Genomic DNA, 21708 nt, shown 5'->3' with positions numbered 1-21708 from the left:
TCTTACACTGACATTTTAAAATGTCTTTGGCTACTACATATGTGGATTATAGGAGGCTACTACATAATTCGATACCAAAAATGCTGGATTTTCTTCTAAATCCAGCAAGTTCAGAGATGAAGAGCCAGAAGTGGACAAGGTGTCTTTGCACAGTACAAATCTCAAGCTCACAACAACCAGATGCAGGAGGTCTGGGTGAGAATTCAGAAACAGGAAAACTGACTAGGAAAACCTAAAAGACATCACAAATTCTAACAGAGATCAAAAAAATAGATGGGATGGGATTGAGCCATCACATGAGGCTACACATCCACATGAGGATATTTAAATTTAGGTGTCTGCATGTGAAGCAGGTGTCTAAACTCCCCAAGCAGCACAAGGTAATCACGTCAGCTGAGAGAGGTGCAGCTAATCCTCAGGAAGGCTTTTACTGGCTGCTCAGCTGCCTCACACTCTGTGCTTGGCACAAGAAAGGCTTAATTCAGCTGCCCAAATTTATTTGTCCAGTGCCATTTGAGATGCCTTAAGGTATCTGAGATATCCCCTAGATCTGGCAGCTATGCTCTTGGACCTGTAAAAGCTGTACTCTTCAGGAGAAGTGACTGGGGAGCGGGGAATATCGTGTATCAGGGACAGGCTCCTCTCTGTACTCTGCTGAACTAAACCCTAGATCTTGATTGACTATACTGTCAGCATAGACACTTAGCACACATGTACCCACCTAAAGCAAACTTCTTTCTATATTTAGTTGTGTTTATGTGGATCCAAGGCTAACATAGAAGGTGCTGGAATGTCTTGAGCAATACGGACTGCGCTGAAGAAGCAGTGTCCCTGGTGACTAACATGGTGGCAGGGTGTTCTTGACTTGTCCTGGTGCCTCTGAGCAGAGTAGCAATGGAACAGCCATTTTGATTTAGTGGTGACTGGCTAGCAGCAAGTTAGAGATCATTAGAAGTGCAGCGTATGTCCCTGAAAATCATTCTTAAAACTTAAAAAATAATCAGGTCACACAAATATTGGGAATTATGCATTTGGTCCAGAAATTATTAAAATGCTTACTTGGGGTTTTGGTCACCCTCCACCACCCTCTAATTGGACAATGTTTTAAAAAATTCAGTGACTTGCTCCTGCCCTTATTCCTATTTATTCCAGAGTTCTGACAGTTTTGGTTTTTTGGATTTTTTTGGGTTTTTTTAATGACATAGAGCTTTATGAAAGCCCCCCACTACAAAAAATTCAAATTAATTCAGTCTTGCCAGCAGAGCACAGCCTCTTCCCTGCACTGCTGGGAGCCCCCTGCCCCACTGAGGGTCTCTGGTCCCCTCTGAGCATGAGAGATGAAGAAGCCAACAGTAGCACAGTTCTCTTTTCCATTTTTAAAAACATTGGTCCAAAGAAGTTATCTACTTGTGTATGCCCTTCTATCTGGAGGGCAGGGATGAGGTTCTCTCTAAAGGGAAGAAAGGTGGAGGAAAAAGGGGAGCAGAAAATGCACTGGAACCTGTTTGAAAAACAGCTGAAGGGAAGAGCATCTTCCTAGGCTAGTTATGTTTTTTTTCACACTTTACTCTCTCATCTTCACTCCTCACACCCGCAAGTGCCACCAAAACTCCTTCCCTAACTCCTCAGCTGGAAATAGGGAAGGAAAGAATACGCCCATTGCCTATGGTAGCCCCTCCTTTCTGTGTCTCCCTAGGAGGTAGGGAAGGCAGGAAGGCACATTATTTCAGTGTAGTTTAGCTTGTTAGGAACAGGTGTAAGATAAATAAAAAAAAACTTTTCTTGGAGTGAAATCAGAATCTGAAGAAAAGTTTGTAATGGTTCAAAGTCTCTTCTGATTGATTTTCTTATCTAAACATACCCTGGAAAAAAGAAAGTTAAATATATTATGATTTTTCTCTGTGCCATATTTTTATACAATATGCTTTTAAACCAAGAGAGAAAAATATTATTCTGAACTTCCTTTCATATTCCATGTGAATGTAGCTAAAGTCTCCGTGGTATTTCTGAATTTTCAGAAGACTTTCCCAGACTTCTATCACTATTTTCCTCTTTATCTTTTAGTGGCAAATGTAGGAAAACAGGTAGAATTAAATAGCAGCATCTCAGTTAATTTAATGGGCTCTCAATTTTCACTCTGTATCTTTCTGTAAAGCACCAGAAAAGATTCAGATATGAGACTGAGTAATGGGCAGTATAATTCCAAACTTTTCTATAATGACTTACTAAAAGACAGAGGTTTCTGATGTATGTTTACCCCTTTGTTTATTTTCTTTCCTAAGCTAATATCTTATCTATGATCTTCCAAAATGTTAAGCCTCTCTTCAGCCATGAGGATGATTTTATTCACTCTTCAGAAATGTCTCAGATTTTTATCCTTGCAGATAACATTCTCCCTCATTAACTCTAATCTGAGATTTCAAATCCTCTCAGCAGCTTTTGCATTGTTCACTTTTGAACAATTAATTTCAAATTAAATTTCAAACAATTAATTCTTCCACTTCAGACATTTCGCCTAGTACCAGTCAAGAAACCCCTGAGATTACACGAAAGTTTGTGCTTATTAACTGGCTAAATATTTTTTTTATTTGATGGGCACCATGTTAATAACAGGGCCCCTTCATGAAAAGTACAAAAAAAAAGCGCCCCCAGAACCCATGTGTGTAACATATTACACTTATCATTGTCCAATGACACTAGAACAGTAACACATAAAACAAGTAACTGAAAGTCAGTAAAGCAACTACCCAAACTTAAATAACTCACTCAAGATGTGCCAGTCCAAGTTCCCCACCTCCCAGAGGAAGGCCAGTGCTGGGCTGCCTCAGGCGGCTCAAGTTTGGTCAGAAACTCTGGGTGGCTTTTGTTACTGATGGAGGTGTGGTTGCCATTCCTAAACAATCAGCATTTTTAATGGCAACTGGGAGATTAATAATGTGACTGAGAGAATAATAATGGTAGAAAAGGAGGCATCATAAATCATCACAAGGGATTATTTTACTTTCAATGACTTCTCCAATGAAACTTTCCTAGCGTGAGCTTCTTGGATGTTGTGAAATTTTACAGCATTTGTAGGTATCATGGGAATGAACCCAGTTATATAAGCAAAGGGGAAACACAAAAACTATACTTGGATATTGTGCCATGTCCCAACACCTTGATGTACCACCAGGACAATCTCTAAAGCTACAGAAAGGATGATTTTTTTTTACAAGAACATGTAATGACAGGACAAGGGGGAATGGCCTTAAACTGAAAGAGGGTTGGGAATGGATGCTCCTTTCCCAGGTGTGCTCAAGGCCAGGTTGGATGGAGCTTTGAGCAGCCTCATCCAGTGGAAGGTGTCCCTGCCCATGGCAGGGGGCTGGAACTAGATGTTGGTCCCTTCAGCCCAAACTATTCTGCGATTTTCTGATTATTGACACATAATCAATGACAGTATGTCACCTGCTCAAAGCTCATGCACATTCTCAAACTAATACACAAACATGCATCATCTCTTTTTCATATTCTTCAAAGGAAAGATATGTTTATAGGGGCTTTGCCTTCTGCCTGCATTTAATGCTAATATGTTGAAACATCCTTTCCCTCCAAATAGAAATGATACTTTAAGACAATACAGGTTAAATGAATCTTGTATTTTTTCTTTAATTTTATCTGAATAGAAAATCAAATAATATTTAATCATTTTTGGATCATCACTAGGTCATCAAAACAGTGCTAGCTATAAATTCACAGAAAACACTCAGAGTTCACACATTTTTATTAAGAATAGGCAGGAAACTTCAATGGCTGTCAATTACTGCGTCTGCACCAGCTACTGAGCAGTAAAGAGAGGCAACAAACTAGGACATGAGTAGGGCATATCTACCCCCAAAACTACAGAATTAAGCAGAAAAACTCTAGAGGTTGTTTTATATAGCCTGCAGCTATATTAACTCACAAAGGAAATTAACTGGGCAATTGTATGACCCAATCTAAGCTACCCTTAGGCTGTCCTTCTAAGGTCTAATTTTGAGCTAGAGTTATTGTCCATGACCCAGAGAAAAGGCACAGCTTGTAGTGGTCATTTCTGAATAGTTCTCAGGACAGTTCATTATCCTCAATTTCAAAGTTACTTTTGAAAAAACCCCAGCACTATGATTTTGTGGTGTTACAGAGACACTGAGCTCCACTGAGGGCATGAGACAGCTTTGACATCAGCTCCGTCTGCTTACCATGGCCCAGGTCATGCACGCCTGTGAGCAATTATTCTCACTCACTGAGGAGTTTAAATAGGCTTTAATTGAGATTTGCAGCAATCACTACATAGAAACACTTAATAGCTTTCTATTCTGAGTCACTAAGAGGTGGTGGTAGGGAGGAATGACCAGCATTTTAGTTTTTATAATATCTCTTTGGATATCAGTCCTTCCAGTCCTTTTTGCTGTTCTCAGAACTCTCTTCAATTTGCTTTCAATAATCTCTACAGCTGGCTGCCAGGACCAAAGAGTATAATCTAATCGATGTAGAAATGTACTTTGAATTTTAACCAGACACTACAGCACAATGTTAACACAACACACATTCCAGGCCACTGTATATGAGCACATCACACTATAGAAGTATGATAATAAAAATATATTCAATAGCCTTTATCCTAAACTGATATAAATTGGCAATTTGAAGCAGTTTAACTGACACTGGACTTTGGCCATACATCAGTACATGAAAATAAGGGGGTTTTTTTCAGATTCCTAAAAGAAAAGGTCTGTTTACACAAACTTGACTATTGGAACAGCAGCCGTTTTGCACAGCTTAGTAACATATTGGGCAGTGGTGTACTTCATGCTTCTGTGGGCTAGCTAAAAAACAGAAAAACAAAAAACAGAAGAAGAAAAAGACATTCATAGAGTTTAAGGCTCTGAATACCCTAACAGAGGGGTATTCAGTGAGGAATAGAATCGGATCACTATTCCTTGACCACTTGTTGAGAAAGGTCATAGGTCATAAAAGGTTATTCTGTTGTAACTGGCTGGAAAACTGCTGTTATCTTGAAAAAAGGGATTAACTACTTCCCTCTACCGGTTCAGGAGGGCAAAGAATAAAAAACATGAATAGAATATGCTGCAACAGTTATATTGAAAAGAGGCAAATGTAATGTTTTTCCCAGGTGGTAGTTCCTTTCCTCTGTGAAAGTTCTCTTACTATAAAATCAATGGGATATTTCACATAGTTGTCACAGGAAAATTCGGTCAAATATGGGCTGAATTTACAGTGACCTTGCATAAGAGTTTATCCCAGAAACTAAGGATTTTCAATATCTTTACCTGTAATTACATCTCTGAACAGAGAGATGAACAATATTACCATATTTAGAAAGATGATGTGTGTTATCTTGTTTAGTAAATTATCTCACTGGAAGAAGCAGAACTATTTATCAGCAAAGTAAAAGTCACTATGTGCAAGATTGCCAAAATCTGAAAACTGGCTTTGTAGAGACTGCTCTGGAGACATGCAGACTTTTGACGTCACCTGAATTCACCCTCAAATTATATTCTCAAGCATTACTTTCTGCCTATAACCCCCCCTCCAAAAAGATATTTAATAGCACTCATTGAATTATATCACCTGAAGATTTCTAGTGTAATTTGGGAGAGGCAGGAAGTTGAGTTCTGTACCTCCCACAAGAGGCTGAGAAGACTTAGATCTACAAGGCCCCAGTTTTACAGAGAAAAAAAGCCTGAAAGCCACCATCAACAATAAAAACCCCCCAAAGCAACATGAGATACTCTGTGTTGTGCATATTCTAAAAATAATGATGCTTAGGATCTTGGGCCCTGGCAAAGTTTGCTTTCAGCTCTGTCTGAATATAGCTTTTCTTTCTGGTCAGGGATCAGATCTCTGCTCAGATGCCAGACAGGTTATGATTAATCGTCACCTACTAGTAAAAGTAATTGGCAGGATATCTTCAGGAAATTCTTGGGATGGATGATGCTGTTTGATTTTTGCAGATGTTGTTGTCACTCCAGCCAAAAGGTCTTTGTGTTTTCAAATATATAACACCATCTGGATGGAAATCATCTTAATTGTCATTACAGGCAAAACAAGTTGGTGATTTCACTTCCTTTTTTAATCTTTTTGCAAGATGCAAAACAGCATGGTATTTTTAGAACTAGAAAAGTGAACTGGTTTTGGATATCAAGATAATTCAGAGAGATAAACACAGATGAGTGTGAAAATTGACTTTTATTACTGTTGAAAAACAGGAAGATAGTAATGTACAGTAGTAGTAAATACAAGAGAAAGAAGTTCTACAAAAATATGTAATACTCTCTAGGTGCTGAAGTGGAATTAAAAAATATCCAGAGGTTACTACTTCTTCTCTAATGATTTTTTTTTTCTAACAGTGGAAAATGTCTACATTAGTCACTGCCTTCCATTTTAAGGAGTCCACTAAAACTGATCTGTCCATAGAAACTTGGATTTTCCTTATCATCAGCTAAGCAATATCCCAGTGGAGAAATCAAATAGATGAATCACCTTGAACCCTCCTTTCCCTTTATAGTTTTTATTTGCAATATATTGGAATCATCTGAGCAAGCAAACTGTTTTAATGTGAGATGAAAGTAACCTCTTGGAAATACAGACAACCTCTTTCTCGAATAAATGTTATTTTTATATAACTGAAGTGGGTATACTTAGAAAAACAGCTCATCAATATGTAAAGCTGTTTTCTGGCAAAGAGAGAACTGGAAACAAGTCAAAGACACCTATCAGGAAAGCTAATCAAATACAACAAAAGTTAACTTGGTACTCCAACAATTTCTGAGCCAGAAAGAAAATAAATATTTTTAATAAGGCAATACTGTTAATAAATACAATTATTTAGATGTATTTATGCAATAAATACAATTATTTAGATGTGAAAACTAAATATTCCCTTTTAAAATTGTTGACTAATGAAGATAAGTAAGATTTTTTCTTTTGTAATTTTTTTAAATTTTATAATGAAATCCTAATTCCATGCCCAATAACGGATCAACCAGTGCTACTCACTACTGTGTGTCTATTAAAAATATATGTACCTTGTTCCTGTGTAAAAGTAGGATATTGTCAGACCATGATGGCAAATACAACCAAATAATATTATTTTACCTTCTGCTGTAGACAGCTAAAATATTTCTCTGTGGCCTGAGAACCACAGTAGCTCAACAAGTACTGAATTTTAAACTGTAGCTATGGTTGCCATATTTTGTTTAGTCTGGATAAGAATAACAACGCTAATGGGAACATTTCACCTGTCTTTGTACTGTTTGCAATTGCTGTTCATGGCCCTGTTGAATACACAATCTTTCTATGGACTGAATAAGTCCTCAGCAAACATCTTCATGTTATTAACAGCTGGCTCAATAAATCTTAAAAATCTAAGGGCCCCCTGCAAGCTAAGATTAAGTTCAATTGCAAGCCTTTCATGGATTTATACCTTATTGACCTTTTCCAATAATTGATCTTTAACATAATTAATATGTACCTGCCAGAAGGAATAAAGCACTATTTATTCAGTACAAATGTTTTTTGGCTTTAAGACAGAAACATTTATAACTGTGTCTTTGACCTAGTGTTTGCCAACCCAATTTTTGTTCAGCTAAAGAAACAAACTGTGAGTAACACATGCAGATTCTTCCCATAAATCTTCACTTATTCTGTCCTGAAACAGTTTTGTGCCTTGAAAGCGCTGGAAACCAAGGTTTGCTAGTCACTTTACTATGTCTGTATGTAGCTGGATGACAGTAGACCTTGGTAAAAAAGGCTATTGCAGTGGAGAGAAAAACATCTGAAGATTTCTGGAGGGAAAGGCAATAGGATGGATAGCCAGACACACACACCCCTGAGGAGTAAAGATGCTCATTACATCAGGCTGTAAGAAAACCACAAAGTAATCGTCAAGAAAAAAACAAAATAGCTACAGCATGGCAAGACTTGTGTATGGAGAAAGGGCTGAATAATTTAGGAGTGGTTAGTCAGAAGTCAAATATGAGACAGAAGATAGGGGTATGCAAACTAGTGGAAGATAAGAAGGTCTGTTGGATGCCTCCTATTTACCCTTTCTTATAAAAGTGAGATCAAAAGACAATTTAAATTTGATAAAAAAAAATACAAGATGCAATTGACTTGTAAAGTTCATTGCTCTGAGGCATAAAGGAATAAGCAGGGAAAATTAAGGACAAGTTTGGATGTTTTCCCCTGAGTTGCTGGAATTAGATTTTTCAGGGGATCCAAAGTCTTGTGTGAGTCAGCCACTGATTACTCCATGTGTGATTGGCTATTTTGGGCTACCGGTATTAACACCATCATTAGGGGTCTCTGGCACTAGTCAGCAAGTGGAAAGACACCAACCAGGATTCCTGTGTGAATCCAGCTCCACAGGGAAGCATGGCTATGTCTGTGCTGGATCCTTGCAGCCACAAGGGGAGGAATCTATAGTCAGGAACATGGACTTCCATGGCCTTTTCATCGTGCTCTAAAACATTAGGCAGGGGCAGGTGGGCAGGGGGTCTGGAAATGTTCATCTACCACATTCCCAGATTGTGGAAAAAGTGGTGGTGATACAGTGGCACGGGAGTGGATAGGCCAAAAAAATGAGGGAACAGAAAAATCCATGGGGTGTAGCTGAAAGTGGATGGGTGAAAACTGACAAGTAAAGATGCTGAAATGAGCAGGGAGAGAAAAACATGTCTCTGATGAGAGGAAAAGCCTGTTTGTAGGTGGACAGGGAAGGGACAGTATTAAAAATCTGCTCTCAAATTCACAGGGTGGTGGGGAAACAGAAGATATCCAGTATCTAGCTGAGTTATCTAAGGCAGATGTTGAAGGCAACATGGGTCCCTCCGTGTTGTCTGAAAGAGTTCCTACATTCAGTTTTCTGAGCCCCTTCAGAGGCAAAAACCTCTCCCTGCTGCCGAAAAGCAGAACTTGCATTTCTAACCTATAAAGCTATTTTGGACGTCTGTACAATCAGTGAGTGCCTCTTGGGACTTTGTTTCTGTAAATACAGAGTTTATTCAGATTACATACAGAACCAGACATCTCCAGCCACTCTTTGCCCTCAGCTGCTATCCCACCTGCAATTTTTGTGTGAGTAGCCTAAGAGAGAGTACTGTGCCAGCAAGAAGGTTTGTATAATTTGGAGAGCACTAGTGTGGGGCATCTTACACATCCACACTAGAGACTTCCTAGTGTGAAGAAAGAAATAGAAGCACTGTTAAGTGTTTTTCAGAAAGGAAAAACCCCATAATCTGGTATCATTCTCCCAAACCCAAGAGGGGCAATCACAAAACGAGATCATATAGTAGGTTATGTCATTCTCTGTGACAACCTCTCCACTCTGCCTTGCGACATTTTCATCTGAAATGAAAATCTCCACTTAGGGGGTGACATGAATAGACTGGGCTGGCAAAGGGGAGCCTCAGGACTGAAAGGGCTCTACCTTTGTCGTGGTTGCTGCCCAGGTCATGTACATGCATTGGAGCACCAGTACTGCACAACACAAGGGTGAAAATGAGTGGCTTCCTTTACACCATTTAGGAGCTTTCATAGGTTGATGTAAAATGGATCTGATGGTCACCTTCCTTGGATCTGTTATTGACAGCAATATCAACTATCACCAAAGGACAAAGCTCAATTTTGAGAGCTGTCAGCACAGGCTTAAAGATAAAAAACGTAATTTTTCTTTAATGGGAAACAACAGACTATGGGCACCTGGTGCTTAAGTGCTAGGGATGGGAGGAAATTAAAATGTGCAGAACATTCCCAAATTGCCATCTAGAAATATGCAAATATTTCTACTTAGACGTATCAAACTTGAGATATAAATTCTGTAACTCTGTTACACAGTGTAACAATATTGTTACATTGCCAAACCTTCCTAACTGCTGTATTTAACATAGCAGGTGTAAAAAGGAGGAATCAAAACCTGTATTTTCTCTCTTATACACAAGTCTTTTCCTAATGTAGCAGTTGGAGTGTAACTATTTGAGGCATGATCATAAAAATAGAGATTTCCTGCAACTCCCACTGGACTACTATGCCCATCAGTCACTTCAGCAGTGCCAGTGGCAACATGCAGTTCTCTGAAGAGATTTGAAAGACTGGAAACATCTGTGGAAGCTGCATTTCTTCAAGCTTTGTGATCACTAATAAGCTAGTGGCAAGGCTGGATGAAGACATCTGGCAATCAATTTGATTATATTGAGTGTAACAGTGGGCAAAGCTTATGTTTTAAACTGTCAGCATTGACAGTTAAAAAATTAAAGCTGAGTAGATACCAGAGAACTGCATGTGAAGAAACAGATGCTACCTCCAAAAGCAACTGAAAATGTCTTTGTTTCTAAACAACAATACAGTCAAGCAAAATGAAACTACTCCTCTTAGCCAACTGCACCAACAACCCTTTTCCTGGACACTTCACTCACACAGAGGTGATCTGAAAATAAATAAACTAGTCTTCAGCAAAGACAGCAATAAAATCACAACATTCAGCAGTTATAAGAGAGATTATTATAAAATAAATGAAGCAAAGAAATGGAAATATGAAATAGCAGCATGTTGCCTGCTCATATGCTGCAGGGTGAATGAAAAAGGAACTGTTACCTGTGCAAAAGAATTGGTGAAAGTGGACTTAATACAGGTAATCATGAATTCCCACAATACCGTATCTAGAGGTGTTAGAAACTGGACATTAGGAGCCATTTATTTACAGAGTGGATTGTCAAACATGGAAAGAGGCTTCCTACGGTCAATACCCCTTGAATGTCAGTGTTTAAGAGGCTTTTGGACAATGTCCTCAATAACATGCTTAGACTTTTGGTCAGCCTTGAACTGGTCAGGTAATTGGACTGAATGAACACTGTAGCTCTCTTCCAACTGAAATCTCCTCTCCTCTCCCTCTCCCTCTCCCTCTCCCTCTCCCTCTCCCTCTCCCTCTCCCTCTCCCTCTCCCTCTCCCTCTCCCTCTCCCTCTCCCTCTCCCTCTCCCTCTCCCTCTCCCTCTCCCTCTCCCTCTCCCTCTCCCTCTCCCTCTCCCTCTCCCTCTCCTCTCCCTTTAGAGAGGATAACTCTGGAAAGATTCTTGCAGTAAATACCAATGCAATTACCCACTTAGACCTCTTCAAGTGCTTTCATTTGGGCTGACAGGGGTGAGGCTGGGACACCATGAGAGAAAGCAGGATTTGATTGACTAACACGTGTGAGAGAGATAATCATGGTTCAAACAGTCAGACTGACATTTGTCTAATGTCTCACACCAAGGTATTAGCATTCAAATTTAAGGTAACATGTTGACAAAGCACCCCTGAGTAATTATGGGCCTATTAGTAAAATAGAAGACACACTGAAAGTGGCTTTTGAAGTAAAGCAGTGCTGCAAGCCAGGGGTATCACAGTCCTGTGAAAGGCTACATGAGTGCCAAGGGCATTCATGTTGTGAATTTAAGTAATGGGCAGTTGCAAAAGCCCAAATAGTGAACACCTAGTCTAATAGGATTGTTTTGGACCAATGTGAAAATATTAAGTATCAAGATTTCTGCCTGGAAAACATAATTTCCTGTTGCAAAAGCAGAACTTGTACAAAGAAGCAATTCTTCTCAGAGAGAAGCTACAGGCAAGAGCTGAGAATGATCTGAAATGGGAGTTACAAAGAATGTCACACACCAAAGCAGCTGATCTGCAGCACAAGATCTGGAAGAAGCCAAGAAAGCTGAGAATTTCATTATGTATCAGTTATGGTCTGACATGTTATTCACATCATTAAGAAATAGAATATTTTTAGGTGCTAAGAGTGATAAAATTTGAAAAATAAACCATTTTACTACTTTTGAGACTCCATATACTCAAGTAAGCAGATAAGTGGATTTGGCACAATCCTGTCTACCTCTAACTTCCACACCACTGTTTATACTAATAACTACTTAATTTTGAATTGGCAAACTAACACATACATATGATATCTGAGAAATTATCTTGTCCATGGATATGATAAGAATTCAGCATAGTAAGGCAGGATACGAACATCAAATCAAATGAAGGCAGATCATAAAAAGAAAGGTATTTGTCTGAGCAACTTCATATTCTGGGTATCTCTAGTAGCAACAAGTTTAAAGCTAGTCCCTAAAAAATGTGAGAAGAACTGAACATGCAAAGACTATAACCAGAAAAGGTTGACTGCTTCTTGGTCTGTCAGTTGCTTCCCTCCTTATCATATATTTCCAAGTCACAGCTTATAAACAGCATTGGAATTGCTATGATACACTTTTATATTATACACTATTTATAGATAGCATTTAATATCATATTATTATTATCATTATTAGTATTATTATCATAATCCTTATCATTATCTTTATCATTATCCTTATCATTATACTGCAATGTATTTTCTGAGACTCAAATATGAGAGATAAATAATTATTCAAAAGACTGCTTAAATCATTTACACAATCTGGGTGAGAATAGACAGGAACCTCATTATTTCTAAATAATTTGACTGTGATATTCGACATTAGGACACTTTCCTATCAAAAGGGAACTGAATTAGCAATTGCTAAACATTTCAGTGCTGAGTTATATTAGTCTTGTTCAAAATAGATAATTACTTCAAGCTTAAGAAAACATCTTTTATAGCCTTCTAATGCAGGAACTCTTTCATTACAAGTAAACTCTTTTTAATAAACTGTCCCTGTCTTCTAACAGCCCTTCTATCACAAATTTCCTCTTTGTTCTTCGCATCCTGGATTGCCCAATTCGTGGTAGGGGCTCATCTTACTCTGCATCACAAACACCATAGTGACACCAGTGTAAGATCAAAAAAACACAGCATGAACAAACACAGGCTGCTGAATTCTCTAGCTCATACTAGAAAGAAACTGCATTGTACCAAACTAGATTTCCTTTGAATAGCAGACATACAGCTTCTAGAAAGAGGAGATCACAGACCAGTGTTTTAATCAGCAAATGTTACCTTACTCAGCAGCAAGGGTAGTAATTAGCAAAAGTAAGTGTGAAAGGATAAGGTCCAAAGATGATATTAAACAGATATTATTTTTTCTAAACATATCTAAAAACTGCACTGCCAGAACTGTCAAACATGAAGTTATACCACTAAATATTCATTTTAAAATCTACATAATTTGGGACGAATCTAGCCTAAAGAGCACCTCTGTTCATGGCACAGAATTATGGCTGCTGAAATTATCTGAGGAAATTTTGATTTGAAGCCTTAATACTACTACTGCTACTAGTACTAGTACTACTATTATCAGAGTATTTTCTGGAGTGAAGTAGACAGGGTGTGTCTGAGATGAGTTCAAGTTTGGCTGGCAGAAGGTCCCCAAACTTGAGATTTGCTGTAACTTGTTTTTTCTGGGATTTATGATGAGATGTGATGTGAGATATGTCTTCTTGGTCAAGGCTATACTTAATTACAGACCATCACTGGGTTATTTAGAGTTCAAATTACACTGGAAAGGGGCTGTTTATATTGTTTATCATGAGCAGCAGATTTATCATCTGTCTGCATTTAAACTATATAATGTGTCTAAATACCAAGGTGACAGACACATAATGTGTCATTACACAAATATATTGAAATAATTCAAATTAAATGCCCAGAAGATCTTGTAACACACTAGATATAGATTTGTTTATAAAGGTTTGACAAAAGCGCCATAAAGGTTTGACAAAAGTGCCACATGATGGTTCATTACCACTCTAATTAATGAAAAATAGATCCAGCAATAAGCAACAGTCGCTGCTATCACTTAATGCTCTGAAACAAGATTTGCCAGCCATGAAGTTCAAGGGCCTGATTACAGATAATGGACTTAAGCTTCCTGTTGGGAATTTGCTCATTCTGCAGCCTCAACAGAATTTGAACTTTTGACATTTCCATCATGCTGTAGCTTGACTAGAGGTAAAATAGAAGCAGCTGTGGTGCAACTGCTAATGGGCTAACTGAAATATATGAAATCTTTCACTCGGCTGGACCACCAGGAAGTGTAGTTGCCCTGGAGAAATGTAATATTACTAGAAGTAGGCTCAAATTTAAAGTGAAAAAATTCTGAAATAGGCGTTTCCACCCCCAACTTTAAATTGAATAAAGTTTAGACACTAGAGTCAGCAATGTGCCCTGGCAGCCAGGAGGGCCAACCCTGTCCTGGGGGCATCAGGCCCAGCAAGGCCAGCCGGGCAAGGGAGGGGATTGTCCTGCTCTGCTCCGCTCTGGGGCAGCTGCATGAGGAGCAGCTGAAGGCACTTGGTCTGTTCAGCCTGGAGGAGGCTGAGGGGAGACCTCACTGCAGTTACAGCTTCCTCATGAGGGGAAGAGGAGGGGCAGGCACTGAGCTCTTCTCTCTGGTGACAGTGACAGGACCAAGGGAATGGCCTGAAGTTGTGTCAGGAGGGGTTTAGGTTGGATATTAGAAAAAGGTTCTTCACCCAGAGGGTGGTTGGGCACTGAAAAGGCTCCTCAGGGAAGGGGTCACAGCACCAGCCTGACAGAGTTCAAGAAGCATTTGGACAGTGCTCTCAGGCACATGGTGTGACTCAGGGATGATCCTGTGCAGGGCCAGGGGTTGGACTTTGATGATCCCTGTGGACCAACTCACGATATTCTATGATTCTATGTTTAAAATCCACTTGCTCTTGCTGGGCTTTCTCACACAGGAGTCCCAAAGTTTCTTACAGAGTCAGTGGAGATAAAGAAGTTTCTCTGAAAGCGCAGTGGACTTCAGACATATACGTGAGGCCAGCAGGATCTTACTCCTCTGAAGCAGAGCTTTTTGCTTATTATTCCTAAATATTTTTACAGTGTCCCAAGTTGAAGCTGTCTTTACAAACTGAGATCTCACTGTGATGGTAAATCCTCTGATATGCACAGGAGAGTGGCCAGAAGTTTAATTTTGTTAGGTCACATACCACCATGTGGGAGCCTAGTGCCAGAGGAAGGACAATGGACGCTTCATTTATTTCAGTGTCCCCAAATGGGTTGACAGGGAGTGGATGCTATATATCTTCCCGGTTAGACTTGTCCTGTTTAATTTTGGGGATGTTCAGTGAGCTAAGGCACAGGCATCAAGTTCTTCCTTGTTTGTCAGCATCCCTGATCTCTGGGGACTCCAGAGAGCAGTTAGAATATGCATTGGATTGCTGTTCTTCTTGAGTAATATAACACTGCAGCACTGCTCTGCAGTGCTAGCAGCCAAGCTTCAGAATGATATACCTGTGACACTTAAGATTTGTAGAGGTATACACATATTTAAGTACCTTACATGCCTGTAAGGATGTGTTGCTATGCCCTTTATATTATGTACACAAACCCATACACAATCAGAGAAAATGAGGGATGTCAGGTAACGTAGGACAAAATACAAAGCAAGGTTTAATACTACACTGTTTTCCCATTTTTGCAGAGATAAATAAGGGTACAAAACTGTCAAATAATTTGGTGGATGTAATTACTAATCTGGTAGCACACAGCGATGCTTGATGAACTGATTTGTCACAGTAGTGACTTTGTAGGCATGCTAACATAAGCACGGAGCTTTGGCCCTGAATAAAACTTCTTTAGTTATTAGGTTATTAATGGAAAAAATTAAGGCTGTCTAAATGAGACCCTTGAGACAATCCTCAAATTTGTTATTTCTAGCCCTTAGGCCATTGCCCTATGTGATTTGTGTTCAATCACAAAAAAAATAATCAGGGTTTTATATATATCTGCCAGAGATATATAGCAAATTTAATTAATAGTAAACAGACTAAGTCTTCTAAAATATTATTGTTCCACAGTAACAATAAATGGAAAAAATAATTGAATGAATGACTAAGAAAATAATTAAAAGCAGTAGGCCCAAACTGGCCATGTACTCTTAAAGAGACCTTAGCACTAATTTAATTGAGTTCCCCCTGAAGCCAACTTTTCTCCATCAAGCCTTCTCCTTACTTCATTGAGCTCTCTTGATAAACACACAGATCCCTCAGCCTCTCCTTACAGGGCAACTGCTCCAGCACTGATCATCCTTGTGGCTTCACTGAACTCACTCCAGTCTTTTAAGGTGTTTCAGGTATGATGTTGGAGGGGGAAAATAGGGTACAGTATCTTGGATGTGGTCTAATGAGTGATGAGTAAATCATCTATTTTTTGTGTCTGGCTAACACAGCCTTCTGACCTTTGCTGCTGCCTCACACTTTGCCATAACTGCAAAGCCAAGGTGTCAGGCAAATAATTACTTTATGTAGCAAGAGCTGAAAGATGACTTGGTTTTTCCTTAAAAGATCAAATAGGGAAAGATGCTGAACATCAGAACATCAGAAACTCCCTTCTGGGATGCTAAAATCCAGAAACAGACTGAATTTAATCAATAGGAGAGATATGCAGAACAGTCAATGGCAAGAACTTCAAGGCATTGGTTTAGTTTCCAGAAGCTGCAAAACAAAGTTTCGTTTCCATCCAGTGCACCAGCATAGGAAGACACAAGCAGACTGTTAGTAGACTGTTGTCTACAAATTAGTTCTGCTAGCAAGTGATAGAGTTCCAAGTGGGACAGAAAAGTGCTTTTAAGGCCAGAGACTGCTTACATGAAAATAGATGAAGCAAGAAGACCAGGTGAATTTCAGAGAAAGGAGGAAATCCCCCCAGGGTCATCTGTACCGAACACCTGCCTGAACTATTTCACCAACAGTTGGAGGGTAGATATGAGTAGTTTTAAAGAAAGCATGGAAATCTATACAGTCCCCCTGTGAATAATAGAATTATTTAGGTTGGAAAAGACCTTTAACATCATTGAGTCAAACTGTTAATCCAGCACTGGCAAGTCCACTCCTGAGCTATTTCCCTAAGCACCACATTAACATCTTTTAAATATGCAGAATTTTGTACAAGGAAGAACTCTAGCATTCAGTTTTGCTGAGGATTAACACCTCAGAGTGAAATTGATCACTGGTATAAAACTTACCAGCTGAGTGGAGACAGGAAAGGGAGGAGACACAAAAGCCGAATCAAATGAACTCCTGGTGTTTTTATACAATGGCATTTGGAAGACTAGCAAAACAAATAGTCTGAGAAGTCAAATGGTTCTAGTAACTTCAAAATCTTTAAAGGTGTTTTCAGTAAGTTCTAAATTGCTGTAGTAAGCTAATTTTACTAAATAAACAGTGGTGCCTTCTTATGATTGTGTCCTGACAAAACCTGACTAATGCAAAATTTCAAGTGCATCATAAAATCTTGGAATAATGGTAAGTCTGGTTAGGGAGGGTAGCCATGTTTTGTAATTTTCACTTTCTGCTAGGCGTGGAAACGGGGAAGTGTGTGACCTGGCAAGGTACCTACCCATCTCCCCTGCTGCTCAAAGAAAACAAATGCCAATCCTAATACTTGCCCCTCTCCCACAGTTTCACAAAATAGCATAGATGGGGTTTTTCTTTCTGAGGGGGAGACAATCTGGGGTGTCCTCCTAGCTGCTCATGCAACTTCCTCCATTTCAGGAGTGGTTTAGTGGGAGAAAGTGTGGACTTAGCAGTGAATGAGGTGGAAGGAAAAAAACTTGCTCTACACATTAGCCCTAACCAGTATAATGGTCTGTCATGCCAGGGAACAATGTGTAACTCTTGCTTAGACCAGGATGGCATTCATCTACTGCTTACACTGAAACTCATGTGCTTCACGGCTGTAAGCATATGACTGCATGTACTAGCTGCTGTAGAGATGTACAGAAGAACTTATGTCCTGCCCCAGGTGATCCATAAGTTGTATTGAGATATAGGCAGATGAAATTAAAGTCTGGAGAGAGGAAGTTAAGACAGAAGCTGGGATATCAGTATCCTGAAATTTCACATATGATCTATAAAAAGCATTTTCTCCAAACCATTAGAAAAATAAGAAATTATCAGATGAGTTTGATCTTTGATTTCTGCCTTTATTGGGAAACTTTTTTTCCAGATCCCTTTTCAAAATAGGGTTTTGATTGGTCGTGAGTCTATTCACCATTGTCACAGACAAATTCTAGAGCAAAGAAGGGAAGGAATAATGTCTTGAAATAGATGTAGAAGAAATAATGAAGAACATACTGTATCCTATGCTAGTGTCACTGCAGAGTTCATATGTGGACTGTCATGCAGAGAACAGCAACACAGGAGGCAGCAGTGATGTCAGAAGATGTCTCTAGGGAGGTTTTCAAGCTTCTTGCAATGTCTGATCACAGAGGTTAAATAAGAACATGATATGTACACATATGCGTCTGGTATCTATACATGGAGACATGTAGTGTGTCCATTCAAAGCATACATATCTGATTTTCAATGAGATCAACTCTCAACCCCTCATTTGTCCAATATATAGGCCAGCTGTATGAGATTCACAGAAAAATGTCTTCTGGAGAGCATAAGAAACATGGACAGACTGGTTTTTAGGGATGTCATGATTTCTATCTAAAGAAACTCCAGGCAGATGGGAGTTGACACACAGCTATTCTGGACTTACAGCTGGTTGCTGTAAACAGAGTCTGATTCCAATAGTTTTCATTCAGAAACAAAACAGGAGAGGGAAACTGTTAGTCTTAAAATAAACTAGAGTTGGGACACTCACCTATTACACAGAATGGTTTCCTCGCAAAGCGCAGTCTTCCTTGCCATCCTCGGTATCGACAACAGCACCCAGCAGACCAGATACGAATAATAAATTCCAAACCAAAGACAACAATCATGACAAATTCCTAGAAATGGGAAATAAGAAGAGTGCCTGTTACAGGTAACCAACACTTAACCATCAGGAAACTTATAGCTACTGTTTGTGTCTAACAGTCCTCCTTGAGCATCTGAATATCCCAAGCCAAACTTGGGATCCTGCTCCCAAGGATGGTTAGACATCTACAAGCAGCACACAGCTCCCAGAGCCTCACAGTGAAAGGTCTAAGGCTAACCTGAATAACATTAAGTATCAGCTAAGATTGGCTACTAAATATGAAACACTGAAGAACTGAATAATACACAAAAATATCAGAGCAAAATACTCAAAGACTTTGGGTGTTGAGCATCAGAGCACAGGTAATTTATACAGCTAGTGAAAAGTGTTCGACATCCACATCCATACAATCAGTTCCTAGTTTAAAGACTAAAAGTTTTCAGAGATATATTCTCATTGTTGTAATATACAGATGAAGTAACTGAGATTATGAGTTTGGGAAGTCAATCTGTTCCCAGATCGACATACAATGGGTATGTAATTGCTTGTAAGGCAATAAATGAATGACCACCATAGGCATAACTTTCCCTGGATAATCTGCATTTAGAAATATTGCCTTACTTGTTTGCCCTGCTTTTCTTTCACACTGGAACCTTTTATAAGACAGTCTATTTTAAAAACATCAACATGTATTTATGCAATTTTTATTCTAAGAAAATTTTCATTACAACAGTGAGGTCAACAGAGTTGCAGTAATAGAGCTTGGAGCACAGTTCAGCTCCATACCCTAAGGAGGCATGCAGCTCAATAATATGCAGTGATATAGTACATACACACTGTATGGAATTATAAACTTAGATACTCTTCTGGAATACCATCACAAAGTCGTGTTTTGAAATAATAAAAATAAAATTAATAAAATAACAAAATAAAAATCTGTGTGTTCACAAAAGGAAAAAAGTACTTGATGGAGCTTCTTAAGCAGCCCATCAAGAAGAAAAGGATGGAAGCTGTGTTTTATTTGGCAGCCCAATGTATTTCTGTGTCCAGAAGTAAGTTGTTCCTTGTCAGCCAATTAATTTGTTATTCCTGCAGGATGAGGACTAGTGTTGTACCAGTAAGAAGGCACTGCAAATGAATTAAATAAAGGAATATTTACAAGGGTAAGGTTGATCCAATATTGCTTTTTTCCCAATAAACATTTTGCATACTTTGAGACTCTGAGACCCTACAACTCTACAAGCCAATGTGTCAACTCAGTCATTAATTTACCTGAACAAATGGCATTATTAATGTTGTGCCACATGATGGTTCTTTACTAGATTATGATTAGTGGCAGTCCACTGAAACATTGTGGACTTAATTGCTTTTGCTGTCATAGAACAATTTGAAAACATTGTCTTCCTTCCTAAAACATGGCAGCTTGTGTAGCTACACTACATTGAAAGCACTTTTAGAGTTTTCTTCATTTTTGGCTTTGTAAATCCCATATTGAATGCCTAAATCACAAAAGTAGAATAACCTCTATTAAAACGTGGCTGAAGAAAATGCCACATTTTTTATTAGAAAAGAACACATGGAAAAATGAGTGTGATTGTTTAAGCTTTTCTTTTTATTCCACTACAAGAAACTTCAAATTAATTCCATGGGCAATGTTATTGCACAACTTCAGAAAGGATTATGTACAAAACTGAAAAAGTTCCCCATATAGTAACAATAATTCCTAATAGTTGGCTACCCTATGGTACATTTCCTTGTAGGAAATTCTGTGTAGGCCAAGAATAAAATGGACAGAAAGCCAACTGGAATAAAAGGAAGAATATGTATTTTAGTTATTTAACTACCATTTTTATAGTGGTAGTTAAATCATGAATTGTCAAATCTGGTTTACACATCGTTAGATGATGCCTCTGAATTTATGAGGGTTGATGGCAGGCATCCAGACCATCTGACATCTGATTCTCCTAAGGAAGTTTCTTCCTTGGGATAGGGTAAGAGATACTGAAGAAAAGGGGGTCTGAGAAGCATGGAAAATTCTTTGCTTCCAATAAAATTGTTTCCTTGTTAAAACTTAATCACATTTCATTTAACTAAAGTTTGTTGTTTCCCTGGGAAACATACGGTGTGTACAGATGGGCAATACATTTTGTAAGTACAGTGAAATTGTCCCAGGCATCTTATAGAAGCTGATCCACACAGGAGTGTGTTCTCTCTTGTACTCTAGACCCTGGCAGGGCCTCTGATGGGGAACTGGCAAGGACAGAAAGTACTTAACGATCCTGGAAGGACTACTCCACAGCTTCAAGTCAGTTCAAATAGTATCACAAAACTGCTAGTAAGAGTTGGAAAGAGGTAATTTTTTTGGGGAAAGTTTACTCTTCTGGTTCCTACCAGTGCTATGCAGTTTTCTATTTATCACCTGTACCATTGTTATCCATTACTAGGTGCTGTGCTTGCTCAGTGAGACAAAGATGAGAAAAGTTATTGTGTGCTGAAAGCACGTTTCTGAGAGTCTGTGCACTACCTGATGCCTTTGTGTGTTAGAAACAGAAATCACATTTGTCTCTCACACGCAAACACACATACTAAACAGAGAAACTTCTTGGAGATACATCTGTTTGGGGAGATAAAAAGAGCAAAGAGATATTTTCTCAATTTTTTTTTTTTTTGGTGGGTGGGGTAAGAGTATAAGATTTTTCTTGATGAAACAATGTGAAATATCTCTGTTCATTCCTTGAGAAAAACTTACCATTTCTAGAACCATTACAAATTTATGCATGGTTATATTATCTCAAAATTAACTAATGTTTCTACTACTTAAACAATTTAACAACTGTAGTTATATTGAGCTGAAATACAGTAATTATGTCTGTATGTGCTGGGATGCTAAAATAACTGCTGCTTTTAAAAATGCTATATATGATTTTCTTCTATCTATAACAAGATTCTGTAGATTTTAAAGTCTGTTATAAGCTTTAATAAAAGAAAAGACATTGA

General features: G+C 38.7%; 1 protein-coding gene across 4 annotated transcripts in view; it reads right to left on the bottom strand.

Annotated features, from left to right (window-relative positions):
- The window catches only part of KCNQ5 (potassium voltage-gated channel subfamily Q member 5), a 282191-nt gene that overhangs the window by 52025 nt on the left and 208458 nt on the right, over positions 1–21708 (bottom strand). For all 4 annotated transcript variants that reach the window (XM_058834709.1, XM_058834706.1, XM_058834707.1 and 1 more), the window contains exon 3: positions 18616–18742. In XM_058834709.1, the coding sequence (XP_058690692.1) occupies positions 18616–18742 (127 nt within the window). The remainder of the gene's footprint in view (positions 1–18615; positions 18743–21708) is intronic.

The sequence above is a fragment of the Poecile atricapillus genome, chromosome 3 (assembly GCF_030490865.1).
Source record: "Poecile atricapillus isolate bPoeAtr1 chromosome 3, bPoeAtr1.hap1, whole genome shotgun sequence".
Classification (NCBI taxonomy): Eukaryota; Metazoa; Chordata; class Aves; order Passeriformes; family Paridae; genus Poecile; species Poecile atricapillus.
The sequence above is the reverse complement of the archived record's forward strand: the minus strand, read 5'-3'. Positions and strand labels throughout refer to the sequence as shown.